The sequence below is a fragment of the Oryctolagus cuniculus genome, chromosome 10 (genome assembly GCF_051225735.1).
Source record: "Oryctolagus cuniculus isolate XC-2025 breed Fujian yellow rabbit chromosome 10, ASM5122573v1, whole genome shotgun sequence".
Lineage (NCBI taxonomy): Eukaryota > Metazoa > Chordata > Mammalia > Lagomorpha > Leporidae > Oryctolagus > Oryctolagus cuniculus.
In genome coordinates this window covers 103,581,496-103,595,779 of record NC_142876.1, presented here as the reverse complement: position 1 = coordinate 103,595,779, position 14,284 = coordinate 103,581,496, and the positions used below count along the sequence as shown (strand labels likewise).

The 14,284-nt window shown below is 51.9% G+C and overlaps 1 protein-coding gene across 2 annotated transcripts; it reads left to right on the top strand.

Annotated features, from left to right (window-relative positions):
- The first annotated feature begins 3,079 nt into the window (after positions 1-3,079).
- Positions 3,080-9,026, top strand: CCR2 (C-C motif chemokine receptor 2). 2 transcript variants are annotated; one of them, XM_002713280.6, is made up of 2 exons: positions 3,080-3,402; positions 6,434-9,026. In XM_002713280.6, the coding sequence occupies exon 2, from the start codon at positions 6,452-6,454 to the stop codon at positions 7,559-7,561; it is 1,110 nt and encodes a 369-aa protein (XP_002713326.4). In that variant the 5' UTR covers positions 3,080-3,402; positions 6,434-6,451; the 3' UTR covers positions 7,562-9,026. The 2 variants fall into 2 exon arrangements, with proteins under 2 accessions (XP_002713326.4, XP_089162540.1); XM_089306414.1 differs by lacking the exon at positions 3,080-3,402 and adding an exon at positions 3,651-5,749.
- The last annotated feature ends 5,258 nt before the right edge of the window (positions 9,027-14,284 follow it).

Sequence of the window (14,284 nt, the reverse complement as noted above, 5' to 3'; positions counted from 1 at the left end):
CCTTTTAAATAGTAATATTTATGCCTCCGTGGCAGCACAAATGAGCTGTCCTCCCCACGCTTTTGTTTTCCCCACCTCTAAGTGCTATGGTTCCTGTAAAGCCAATATCAGTTGAGCACATCTCCAACCAGCCATGTTTGGCCAGGGCTCATCTCACTATCTCTATCACATGTCACCTACCCAGGATGAGGCCAGCTATGTCCACCAATCAGAATCTCTACACATCACACCCTGTGGGTTTCCTCTCATGCCACCTGTCCCTACCAGAAGCACAATATAGGTTTTTTGGTGTTTGCCAGAGCCCTGCACCCCTTCCTGGAGCACCTCAGAAGCCACAGTGATATGCAGAAACCTCATCCTGCGAATATTGACTCACACTCATTCTACTCACCAAGCCTTGGGTCAGGGGAGATACTGGTGTTGAAGGCAAGTCCCATTATGTCAGTCCCCAGAACCAGCACTAACCTGCTGTTGCCATGTCCTGGGGTCATCTATAAAGTACCATATCCTGGCTTACCCCCAGCCAAAGCCCTACAACAGCCTACCTCTGAGATAACTCTGTTGAGATCTAAATCTAGCCAAGAGTAGTCCATAGTAGTAGGACTATGGGAAAACAGAATTACCTCCCTACTACAAGAATCAAATGAATCCTCTTGAGTCACTTGAAAGATCTGATAGCAAGTAAATGTGTTATAGATCTGACTTCATCTTTTTCCCCCACAAAGTTCATTTGGCCTGCAGGTATAGAACTATGTGATCTGCTACCTTTATGCTCTAAAAAGACTCAATTTACCCTCTTGGTGCTCTTCTCATTGCCATTTTCAATCACACACTCTTGTCTGCTCTGGGTTCATCTGTAGACTCTGGTGAACTTAGACGATGGGGGGAGAATTCATGTTTGAACTCTACTACGTGACATATCCTTTCTAAGAATCGTTTGAAGTTGCTGGTGTTTCTTGCTGTGACTTTATGCCCTGTTATGTTACCGTGTCACTTAGGAGACAAATGCTGGAAATGGTTTGAGTTATTTTCATTATGACGACATGACCAGAACAAGTAGGAACGTAACAACTGCCTTTTCTCTAGGTATTACATCGGTCCTGAAATGGTTGAGCCAAAAATGAAGATGTAAAATCCTAGAACTCATGAATCTATTTTAGTAGGTCACAGGAAGCATGCAAACCATGGAAACCACAACAAACCACGAGCATCTGGGTTGAAAAGAGGCCAGCATTTCTCTCTGCTCTAAAGGTGCCTGCTGAACACAGCCATTGTCAATGATTAGGGAAGTCGCAGGGACACCATCGAAGTTCCTTCAGGCTGCTCCTGTTCCCTTGCCCCACGAGTAGCTCTCTCTAGCCATTCCCCACATTTCCATTTGATTGAGTCTTGCCACCTCTGGAGCGGCAGAGAACAAAACTAACCTTCAGCTCCAACAGTGTAGCCCCGCATCAGCTGCCGACCTGCAGCATCTGCAACTCCTCCAAGCCAGTGCCGCTCTGGCTCCTCTCCTGGTGTTCAGGGAGCGGAAGTTGTTTTCATTCCATTGGTTGGCAGAAGACTTCAGCTTCTCATTCCTGCTCTAGGTCACTTCGAGATGGTCACAGCCCCACCCCCCAGGGGGTTACTGCATGGTCAGTGGGCACACCAGTCCTTTCTGTCGAATCTGCTGGAAAGACATACGGTACTCATCTTCCAGACTGGGAAAATCCTATAAATCGTGAACCTGGTGCCAAGAGATTGATATGAATTCATGTAAAACACCCTTCCCAGTTCTCTCCACGTGCATAAAGTATTGATTCTAAGCTGTACTATTGAAGCTCCCAATTTTCCAACTATCCGTATGCACCAGAGGAGAAGAAAGCAGTGAGGAGGAGAACCTGTTAGACCTGATAGTTGCGCTGTTATCAGCCTTACTCCACAGATCCACTTGGAGCCCAGGAAGCTGACATCTCCAGGCTGCTGTGCCCGAATGCCCATCTGCTCCCTGTTCCCATGAAGTTCAGCCACTGGGAGGCATTGACCCTGGCAGGAGATCCCAGTGTGGGAGCACGAAGTTAGGGGACATCGTGACCCTGATGCCCTCCTGCTTTGCCAAAGTTCTAGTGCTAGCCGTGTCCTTCAAATTCGAGCTCTCAATAGTGCCTGGGTGATACTGTCTACTCCATTGAGCCTTCAACCTATAGGGAAGAAAAATAATTTTTTCCCTTAACCCTTATGTGTTCTTAGTTGGAATGGACCCATTTAACAAAACAACAGATTAACATGAGAAAAAAAATTACTAATACATGTATCTCATATACTTATACATATGACCTGCCTAGGGTATCAGTAGTTTTCAAAGGGGGCAGCAGTTTATACAGCACCTTCAACAAAGAACAGTATAATTTTATGGGAGAGACCAAGGCAAAGGAAAGAGGCTTTGAGTCTCTAGGGGCAGCAACTTGTGGGAAGGCAAAACAAATGGTCACTAAAGATCCCTCAGCAAGTTTAATTTGGAGTCGTCTGTATCACCTTCAGTTCAACAAGGATCTACAGTTGTGATGTCCATTGAAGCCCTATGGACCACAGAGAACATGCTACTTATGTTTTAAAGTTGCAGAAGTCAAAGCTTAGAAGCTGGTCAAGGCCACAGCATCAGATCACAGCTCTAAGGTCTGCCGCGTACTAGAAGCTTCCAAGGGTCAACTCGGATGATCTTATAATTTGTACAGAACCTTAAAAGTGTCCTAGGTATGGTACAGAATTTGTATTTTCCTTGAACAAAACTGCTTTCCCTTCAGCAGGACTTATGGTAACTGAAACCCTCCTTTCTAGAAACAGGCTTGATCCAAAAGACCAATTAGTGTCCTCTTTCCACCAAAACGTTTTTTCTCAATAAAATTTCGAACCAGATCCCAGATCTGCAGCACCACCGAAACCAGCGCACGCAGTCACAGTGAAACCCCCTCTTATCTCCTCCGGCATCACTGGCATCCCCTGTTCACGGTTATCCTCTGGAAAATGAAAAGGTGGTTGTTGTGCTCACAGCATGCAAATGATCTCTAGCAGGAAGGCAGAGCATGGAAGAGCTCAAACAGCCCAGAGCCGTTAGACACATGGGCAGATGTGCACGGACTGCCTGACTCACACTCAAGGTTGCACAAGCAAGATTTCAAAATAAATCCTGCTCTGAAGACCTCAACCCAGGGGACAACGTTCCTGGCTGGAAAAGAAGAACTATATGTTTCTGATTTTTTTTTTCAGATCTTTACCATTGCTTGCCCTTGTATCCCCGCCTTCTCTTTGTGGAGGAAACTTTATTTCCTACTTCTGCACACCAAACCTCTACCTCCAGATCTGCCCGATTCGGTTGCTGAGAAGCCTGACACGCCCGTGTCGCCTGGGAGAAGCCATCCACCGGTGAGTTGTGGGCATTTTTTCCCATGACTTCATGACTCATGGGCTCAGATCAGCTCAAAGCTGGAAATGTAGGGCCCAGGCAAACCTCGAGGGGCTGCAAAGGCTGTGTACTTGGGGGTAATAATCAAGATGAGAGGGGATGGGTGGAGGATGGCATGTGCACAGGAGATGTGAGAAAGACCCCATGACAATGAGGAAGTGCTGCATGTGGCAGCATGAGACCTCCCTTCAGAGTCAGGTGGTAGGAGAGAGGGGACTGCTGACCAAGAAGGACAGCACTCTGAGCCATTGTCCCTCCATGCGCCCTAGGGCTCACTGTCCCCAGGGGCACCCAGGGGCTGTGAAGGAGCCAGAGCTATCTCCCTCGTAATCTTTTCTCCTGTAGTCCCTTTGTGGGACAGTCAAGACGCTGCAGCCACTTAGCTGATGGTGCACTGTAACAGGAGTTAGATGCCAGCCACTTGTAGGGTTTAAGGTGATTGCTGTATACAAGGTGTTCGACGCAGTGCCTGGAGCTTTAAGAACACGCAGCGCATGCTCACAGTGGTAATTCTCAGACAGTGCAGGATTTTGCCAAGTGCAAGGATTTTGTGAGTGTAAGATCTGGGAAATGGATCAATCACAAGACAAATGGAAAGATGAGGTGCACAGATGAAAGAAAAACTCAGTCACTACCAGAAAAGGTAATCCCTGAGAAGCCAGCCTGAGAATGCCAAGACTTCCGACTTATGATTAAAGAGAGCTATGCCCCCATCCTGTGAATATTTACTGGTGCCTCCTTTAGCCAGATGGAGCCATAGGAGCTGGAGCTCCAGCCCTTGACCTTGAGGAGAGCACAGGACTAACGTCTGTGCAGACGCAAGCAGTGTTCCGAGATAAAAGCGACTTGGAAGAGGATGCAGGTCAGGCTTTACAGAGAGGGAGAGAACTTAACAGGAGGTGGCAAAGCAGGAAAAGCAGGAATAGGAAGGCAGAGAGATCAGCATCTGCAGACCCGCTGAGGCGAGCAGGAACCAGTGAGTCTGGGGAAAATGGAAAGCAGATGCGGGGCTGAAGCGCAGGATCCGAGCAGCGGAGAAGAGGCGAGACGACAGTTCAGGCAGCAGGGTGGGCAGGCCGGGCATGGCCTTGGAGCTCCCACCACCTGGGAAGGGGCTTCAAAGAATTTATTAGAAAATGGAACTAAAAGTCAAGTGAAGGGAGTGTGTTTAGCCTAGCAGCTAGAAACCCATGTTCCATGTCAAAGTGCCTGGCTTCAATGCCTGGCTTTGACTCCTGATTCCAGCTTCCTGCTCACAGCCCCTGGGAAGTAGCAGAGATGGCTCAAGAAACTGGGCTCCTGCCACCCACTTGGGAGGCCTGGATTGAGTTCCTGGTTTCTGGCTTTGACCTGGCCCAGTCCCAGCCTTTGTAGATAGTTGAAGAGTGATTCAACAGATTTCTCTCTCTCTCTCTCTTTCTTCCCAAGTGAAAATTAAAAAGAAAGAGAGAGAGAGAGAGAGAGAGAGAGAGAGAGAGAGAGAGATGTTAATTTGGTGCAGAAAATTTAAAATCCATGCATAGTATTTTGATAATACATCTTTCCCATGAAGCTTTTTAAACTCCTCATATGGAATGTTTTTCACCTTTTCACACTGGGCACTGCCCCCAGCCAGATTCTGAGTCTGTTCCCAGGGGTCTACACAGCAGCTCAGCAGAGTTAACACTGCATAGACTCATCATGCAGAAGCAGTTGGCCCCAAACTAGACAGCTTGTATGTTGGAGGCAGGATTTGAACCCAGATCTGTTTGACTGCAGAGGCTGGATCCTACTTTTCTGAAGAGGACGGGACCCAGAATAATGTCAAAGCTTGAGGTTTAGGCAATGGAGTATATGACAATAACTAAGATTTGGGTACCCCAAGCTGGAGCAGGTTTCAGGGGCTGCTTGGTTTGGGCTGGACTAAAGTTAGAGCATCTGCATGACACCTGTTCCCTCTCTGCTCCATCTTCAGTGCATAAAACCGAGTGTGGCTCATAGCAGGTGCTCAGTAAGTACTGCCATGTGAATGAACCCGTGGGGAGGCATACAGTAGGCAAGGAAAAATCCCACTGAGGTTTAGGCGAAAGGTGGAACAGAACAACAGAGCTTGGGGAAGCATTAGCGCAGAGGGGAGTCAGAAAGCGGAGGTAGACAACACGACTCTGGAAGAGCTCTGGCACAGGCATAAACAGGGAAGGGAGAAGACAGGTGAGACCCGAGCGTGCAGCCTGGAGACTCCCCCGGTGTGGGCAGTGAGAGGAGCTGCGAAAGAGCACATGGGCGCCAAGAAGCAGCTTCAATGGGAGAAGGTAGCAGAAACATCGAGTAAGTGCTCAAGGAGGGTGGCACCGGAACAAGGTTAGGTTACTGAACGTTGACCTGTCAGTGCAACCCTGGCAGGAGATGCCTGGGTGGGATGAGGGAGGCAGAACGTGGAAATGGTTCTCAGAATGTTTTGGGCTGCAAGTAACAGAAAGCCAGAGTCATAATGGTTTTAAAGCAAGGGCTTGTTTTTCTCAAGTAACGGTAAACCAGATGGGCAGTTCAAGCATGCTATGTGGGCTCCTCCTGCCTCTGTCCAGTTCTCTGGGGCTTCCATTCACGGCCCTAAGCACCAGCCCACTTGAGAGAGGCTGGAAAGCAGGAGGGGCAGGCGGGCTCCTTTGTGTGTCTCTTCTCAGGGAACAGCCTGCCCAGAGGCCCCAGGAAGTCCTCTGTTCCATAGTATGGACCAGGAACGGGTCACAGACCCATGTTCCACCTGCAACAGAGGCCGAGGGGCCTGGCACCTGGCAGCCTCAGCCTTCCCGGGGGAACCGTGCTCACCAGGGAACACACGGGGCGGTGGCACTGGCGACTGCTCCCAGGAATAAACGGCAAGCGATGAACTAGCATACGTGCTCCCAGGGAGATGGCTGTGAGGGAGGGATCAGAGACAAGCAAGGACCTTGTGAGGGTCCGGGGTGGTGCTGTTCACGGTGTGGTCACTGTGTTCGTCTCTGTTTACAGAACAGGCAGCTGGCGGGCATGCACCCGGCTCCCCAGCTCACCCGCAACATGCTGTCCACGTCTCACTCCCTGCTGACGAGAAGCGACCTCAGCAGCCCCGAGGAAGCCACCACCGTGTTCGACTACGACAGCGAGCCCTGTCACAAGACCGACGTGAAGCAGGTGGCAGCCCAGCTCCTGCCCCCACTGTACTCGCTCGTGTTCGTCTGCGGCTTCGTGGGCAACCTGCTGGTCGTCCTCATCCTGATCAACTGCAAGAAGCTGAAGAGCATGACTGACATCTACCTGCTCAACCTGGCCATCTCCGACCTGCTCTTCCTGCTCACCCTCCCGCTGTGGGCTCACTACGCTGCCGCCGAGTGGGTCTTCGGAAGTGCTATGTGCAAGCTGTCCACGGGGATGTATCACATGGGCTATTTCGGTGGAATCTTCTTCATCATCCTCCTGACCATCGACCGGTACCTGGCTATCGTCCACGCCGTGTTTGCCTTAAAAGCCAGGACGGTCACCTTTGGGGTGGTGACAAGCGGGGTCACCTGGGTGGCGGCCATATTTGCCTCAGTCCCGGGAATCTTGTTTACCAGGTTCCAAGAAGAAGATTCTCGTTACACCTGTGGCCCCGATTTTCCACTCAGCTGGAAGAATTTCCACACCATCATGAGGAATATCTTGAGCCTGGTCCTGCCGCTGCTGGTCATGGTCGTGTGCTACTCGGGGATCCTGAAAACCCTGCTGCGGTGTCGGAACGAGAAGAGGAGGCACAGGGCCGTGCGGCTCATCTTCGCCATCATGGTGGTTTACTTCCTCTTCTGGGCGCCCTACAACGTCGTCCTCCTCCTGAACACCTTCCAGGAGTTCTTCGGCCTGAATAACTGTGAAAGCAGCGGTCAGCTGGACCGAGCCATGCAGGTGACGGAGACGCTGGGCATGACACACTGCTGCATCAACCCCGTGGTCTACGCCTTCGTCGGGGAGAAGTTCCGGAGCTACCTCTCCGCGTTTTTCCGGAAGCACGTCGCCAAACGCCTCTGCAAACAATGTCCGGTTTTCTACAGGGAGGCAGCAGATCGAGTGAGTTCAACGTACACCCACTCCACTGGGGACCAGGAAATCTCTGCTGGTCTGTAGGGTGGACAGCCGTCGGCTTGCCCTGTTCAAGGAAGGTAGCAATCTGTACATAGTGACAAGCCTCGAGGGCTTGTTGAAGAATACAGACCTGTAAAGTAGGTACGCAGGAACCTCAGGACTGTGTGCACCAAGACAGACTCGTCACTCCCTGTGCATCCAGCATGTGCTCAAGGAACAGTCTAGAACGACTGTGGGCGGAGACGCTGACTCTCCAGCAAGCTCATCTCGGTTCCTGGAAGATGCCTCCCTGCCTAGTGTTCATGCCCCCTTTCCAGTCTGTGCTATTCCCCCAGTCTCTGATTCTACCAATCTTTTATAACCACAACAAGAACAAGAGGAAAATCAGAGTGAGGGCTCTGGGGCGTGTCCTCAGGGCGGAGGCGGAGCCTGGAGACAAAGGTGACAGAGTCCCCTGCTTTGAAAATCGCACTCCCAGCCTGTGACTCCCGGTGTCTAAATGACCAGGCAGAGCGGGGCTTGGCGAGGAAGATTCTAGATGGGCTGGAAAAATTTTTTTCCAATAACGTACCTCCCAGCACCTCACTTTTGGATGAAAGCATGGCACTCAGACACTCATAAAAAGAGTTACAATTAAAGCAAGAAACTGCAACTTGCAAGGATGGCGACGTATTGCTTTGAAGTGTCATTGTCACATCTGGCTGGAAATACTGTGTTGTACAGGGAGTCAGTTCCGGCTTTTGAGCTTCCAAGTTTGGAGCAGTATGTTTAGTAGATTGATGAGTCATCACAAACACAAAAGTACTTCTAAGGTTCATGGAAAATGAAATTGAAAGTTTAGGGGCAGGTGTTTGGAGCAGTGATGAAGATACCGCTTGGTCACCCATTTCCCAATCAGAGTGCCTGGGTTCAAGTCCCGGCTCTGCCTCTGACTCCAGTTTCCTGCTAACGCAGACCTTGGGAGGCAGCAGATGATGGCGCAAGTGCTTTCCTATGCTACGGAGCCAGGACTGAATCATCCTTTCATGTTCGGGTGCTTTGCGGGCATCGCTGTGCACAAATCGACCCCATTCAGCCGGCGGGGAATTCCAAATCAAGCCAGCTCCTAATCACCTAGGTCAAGGCCTACCTGTAAGAAGGGAAGTTGGAGAGCCTCACTCAAGAACGCAAACGCTTTCCTCTTATTGAGGCCAGCCAAGAAGTTTCCTGCAGGCTACCCAGCGCATTCCCAGCCCAACCCAAGCAGCAAACACCCGGCTCCTGGCCACCAGTGGCTCAGGAACTTGAAGTCACTATGGCTCTACTTTCTTGCCACCTGGCTAGAGAAAGTTTCAGAAAAAAAGGCGGGTAGGGGGCAGGTAGGGGACGGGTCCACCCTCGGATGTTTGTATTATCCTGATGAACGTGTACGATTGCATTTCGATCATGAGGCCGTGTAAATACTGTATTAACAAACTATGACTTGGAAAGCAAATCCAAGCTCTAATCACACTGTTAAAAATTTTGACTGTGGTGTGGTAGACTGTGTTTTGTTCACAACTTTTCACTCCATCTCCTGTACCATCGATCTCACACACATACCCTACCCTTGTGGCGCGACCTCCCACCGCACTCCAGCCACAGCTGACGGGGCTGCGGGGATGTGAGCCCAAGGGACAACCACCCCATCCACCCGGAGCCTGACTCATGGCTGTGCTAAACCACTCTCCTGGGCCACAGGGAGGTGCTGCAGTTGGCTCACAGCCCTTGACTCTTGTGCCCTGGTGAGCAGCAGCACAGAGAGCAAAGCCAGGGCCGCAGCCATGCCTGAGAGGGGGCGGAAGGCTACCTTGGCCATGGTGAGCCACGGAGTTTGGGGGTTACTTGTTACACAGCACAAAAGGTGATCGATACATAAGCAGCTTCATGAGTAACATTTGGGAAAGCTGGGAATATAAAGACACAGGTTAATGCCCTGCCCTGGAGATCCAGGGGCCCAGGTCTAGGGCCAGAGTGGAGGATCATGGGAGCAGTCATGCTGCCTTGCACCCGGCCCCAGGGGTATACAGGTCAGTGTGAGATGTCCTGGAATCCTGGGGATGGAGTGATAACCCAGTGATGGTCCCACGTCATGCAACAGCCGGAGCCACCAAAGAAACTACCATTTAACTGATGCCAACTGGAAAGAAAATGGTTAAAAGTTGCTACTGGGTCAGTTGTTTGGCCTAGTGGTTAAGACACAATTTGGAATGGCTCCTGGCTTCAGCCTGGTCCAGCCCGAGGCAATGTAGCCATTTGGGGAGTGAGCCAGTAGATGGAATGTTTCTCCCTCTGTCTCTCCTCTCTCTCGGCCTTTCAAACAAATAAACAAATCTTTAAAAAAAAAAAAAAAAGACACCACTTGGGACATCTGCACCCAACCCCCATCAGAGTATCTGGGTTTGAGTTCCGGGTCCTGTCCTGATTCCTGCCAATACACACACTGGGATGCAGCCGCCACGACCTATGTAGTTGGGTGCCTGCCATGCACGTGGGGGATCCTGCCAAGTTCCCCATTCCCAGCTTAAGCCTGGCCCATCTCCAGCTATTTGGAGAAAGAACCAGCTGGTAGAAGCTCACTCGCCCTCCCTCCCTCACTCACTCTCTAATAAAAAATGAATTGGCCCGGCGCCGCAGCTCAATAGGCTAATCTTCCGCCTTGCGGTACCAGCACCCTGGGTTCTAGTCCCCGTTGGGGCACCGGATTCTGTCCTGGTTGCCCCTCTTCCAGGCCAGCTCTCTGCTGTGGCCAGGGAATGCAGTGGAGGATGGCCCAAGTGCTTGGGCCCTACACCCCATGGGAGACCAGGAGAAGCACCTGGCTCCTGCCTTCAGATCAGCGCGGTGCGCCAGCCGCAGCACGCCGGCCGCGGCGGCCTTTGGAGGGTGAACCAATGGCAAAGGAAGACCTTTCTCTCTGTCTCTCTCTCTCTCACTGTCCACTCTGCCTGTCAAAAAAAAAAATAATAATTAAGTTTCCAGCTGTCTGCATTGCCAGACCTGGATCCTCAGACACCCAAGTCATTCTGGGGAGAACACACAAGAGAGCTGTGTGTTGTGCAGACACAAGGGAAGGAAAGGTGGGCATCCCAGGGGATGGCAACTTCCGGCTTTTGTGCTGGAGTTGGGGGCTTGACACCGCCTGCTCCATGTCACACCCCTGAGCCGTGAGGCCCAGAGCTCCGGGGAAGGCCCTGCAGCCCCTGGGGTAAACCATCAAGGCCCCAGCCTTCCTCTTTTGCTTTTGCTCATTGTTAAAACTTCCCTGACAAACAAATAGCCTGGGGTGAGATGAGCCCGCAGGAAATGTCAACCAGTGCCACCCAAGGGACATATACTGTAAGAAGACTCTGATGAGCGAGTGAGCCGACCTGGGCAGTGCAGCTCTGGAACCCGAGAAGCAGACGGGGCCGGGCGTGGGGAGGGATGCGGGATGCAGGGTGGAGGATGGAGATTCCTTCAGACAAGGCCGTGGTCACGCACCACTGCTGCACGTGTGTAAGCGGGGAGTCGTGAAAGGCGTGGTCTGTAGCCTTGGTGGTCCAGCCCTGGGGCAGGCGAGATCCAAGCCTCCAAGGATTGTGTGGGGAAGGGGCTCCCCCCACCCCACCCCAAGAAGCTCTGCTGGCTCAGCAGCCTGGCTAGTCAGGGCAGGGCACTGGACACCGTCTTGCTTTGTCCTACGCCTGTAAATGTCCTCATGCAACCAGCGCACAACATGAAGGCACTTCACTTCTCTCCACGGTGCCTTCTGGGCCTTAGGGTCACCTGGGTTCTGGAGGACTCTGCCTGCTCCTGCCCGGCCCGTGGCTCACGGACTGCCTCCGGGAGACCTCCCGGGCTTCCCTCTTCTGTGTGGGGGCTGACAAAGGAGGGCTAGGGTAAAGGGCACTGCATCTGAATCTCACCGCCCCTGCCACAATCCATTCCTGTTGGCCGACACGCCCCAGAGTGGCAGGTGCCTGTGTGTGTTCCCTACAGAGGGCCAGGATGGGCCCCCTGTAGTAGTGCAGCTCCCCACTGCCACTTCCTGGACGTGCCAGAGTTCATTCGAGTGGAATTCTCTCATTTCGCACCATTTCCCGAGCACTGGGCTCCCTTCACGCAGCCAGTGGGGTCCTACGCGTGGTTCTAGCCAAGTCTCCTCCTGTGGGAGCCGCAGGGCCCCAGAGCACGGTATCCTTGGTTACGTCCTTGCTATCTCAATGCCGCACTTGTTTCCACCCACCACCCCCTCCCAACCCTCCCCACCCCTCCCGCAGCTGGCTCCCGGGGCCCCGCCCCTGGCGTCCCCACCTTCCCCTTTGAAGATCCACTTCCTCCCTCACATCACTCAGAGCCTCTCCCCAGGCTTTGAAGAGACAAACCCCACTCTGCCCTCAGCAACCCCAGCCCTTCCACCATCCTTCCCTGCCCCTAGCTGGTTCCTTACAGACAGACCAGAAGAGAATAGGTGGGGCCACAGGGCGGCTTCTGTCTCCTCCTAGTGAGCCCTGCGGGGGCGTCTGAGCCCAGGTGTGGGTGGTTTCCTCTAGGACGGGGCGGGGAGGGGTTGAGTACTAACACTTCTTTGCCCTCAGTCTTACGCCAGAGTTGCCAGTTCTGGGGCAACCGGAAACACCCTAATACCCTGTAATGCACAGAGTTGAACATAGAGCTGAAGAAGGTCTGACCTCTTGAGAACACAGTGGGTATTCTGTGCATCTTCAATGATAAAAATGAGACTTTTGCCCCTGTGTTAACCCCCTGATCTGAGGGAAGCACCCCAGACGTCCCGGCTGAGGGCAAGGCTTCCATGCTGTGCAGACATGGCCAGAGGGACAGCTTGCTGGTGACCCTGTGGTCAAGGATCTGCTCAGGGCACATTCGAGTTGTGCTACTACAGACACCTGGGGTGGGAAAACTTGCTTCGTTCAAACAGGCTCCAGAGACAGTGGAGGATCAAAGCAGTTGATGAACGCCAGCGGGCTCAGCTGGAATCGTTTCCTGAGGACTCAGCAACAAGTTTCGTATAGTATTTACAAGTTCATCAGCATCGTGCCTCAGCTGTTACAGCATAGGTGGGTTTAAATTGCAGCCTGCATGACTTAGAACCACACTTTCAGCCCTACAGCCCACGGCCGGCCACTCCCTCCTCCGCACCCCACACAGGTTTCCCTGAGCAGCCGCAGCTGTGGCAATGGCCACATAGATGGGGAGTGGCCTCTGGCAGCTAGGTTACGAAGCTGGCCCTTCACTTCACAGACTCTAAGTTAAACCAAAAAGTAACTTTGGAGGATGCACCTTAGAGGCCATAATGATAAAGTTCTGATTACCCATTGTTACCTCCTGGGATTTGTTAAACCCAGAAACAAAACAAGCCTGGCATATTATGTTAGGTAGGAAGTCAGTTATGAGCTTATGTGTGTGTGACATAAAGGCCTAAAGAGAAGACATCTATGTCCAGCATATGCATCTGCATCTCAAAGTCATCTTGACAATGTTTCAGGGGCAGCCCGGTCTTCGAATCCTGCCCTGCCCCCTTCTACCTGATAACCTGCCAGGTGGGGGTCCCCGCCCCTTCTGCCTGACAAATCTTGCACAATCTCCCAGGTGCAGCCCAGTATCTGCATTTCAGACACCCTGCTCGGATCCCCATTCTCTAGGGGGTCCTGCTCGCCCTTCCTCTGAACCCAGGATGGTGCCAGCTAGGCTTCCTCCTGTCTGATACCTTCAAGGGAAAACTCAGATAGGAGCTTCTTAGTATTTACAGCCATAAAATCCTTTGTTTCAGGAGGAGATGTGTGAAGACAAAGACCCATCTCCTTAAAAACCCCCGGCCTCAACCGGACTGTGCGCTCAGCCCTCTGCCTCTCTGCTGAGCCGCCCGCCTGGTCTGGCCAGGTGTAATCTCTCCACTCAACCATGTAACCTCACTCCTTCCTCCCCTCCCTGCCCCCAGTCCGAGCGACTGCACTCTTTCCCGGGTCCTGTCTGGAGAGGTGCCCATCCATCCTTACGGATGGTGTCCCTTCCCTAATAAACCTTGCTATTTTACCTCCCACTACTCTCTGTCTCACGCCTGAATTCTTTCTTCCACAAAGACAAGAACCCTGTAATTTCTGCGGTAACAATTACACCACAAAAAAAAGCTTTTCTTTTAAAGCATCGATCTTCTTAGATGTAAAAGAGAAATTTTTTTAAACTCAATGTCCAGTTCCATTTTACCCAGTTATCACCAAAGGCGTAACTCGGGCCTTTTCATGCAAGAGACTGTTGCTTGTCAAGTATGTCTCCCTAGGATGGCCCAGGTCCTTGGGCTCTGCACCCGCATGGGAGACCAGGAGGAAGCACCTGGCTCCTGGCTTCGGATTGGCAGTGCACCATTTTGGTGTAGCGGACATTTCGGGGGTGAACCAACAGAAGGAAGACCTTTCTCTCTGTCTCTAACTCTGCCTGTCAAAAAAAAAAAAAAAAAAAAAGTATGTCTCCCTAGATTTTAAATTGAATTTAAGCCTAGTCTTTTGTCAAACAAGTATCCCAGCTCACACTTTGGCAACAGGTAGATACCTGGGACTGTCACTGAGACCAACTTGTTCAGGCAGCTGCAAGGCAGGTCCCAGGGGTCACTGTGGGCTAGGGCTGGGGTTCCACAGGGGAAAAGCTCCCTGGAGATTGTTAACTTGATTCAGAAGACCTGCAAGTGTGGCTGCCCCATGCAGCCGAGTTTTCTCCTCCCTGCTCCCAGAGAAGGAGTGAACACAGCAC

What these genes read in the sequence shown, in the direction of transcription:
- CCR2 (XM_002713280.6), top strand. Translation starts at nt 6,452, where the DNA reads ATGCACCCGGCTCCCCAGCTCACCCGCAACATGCTGTCCACGTCTCAC.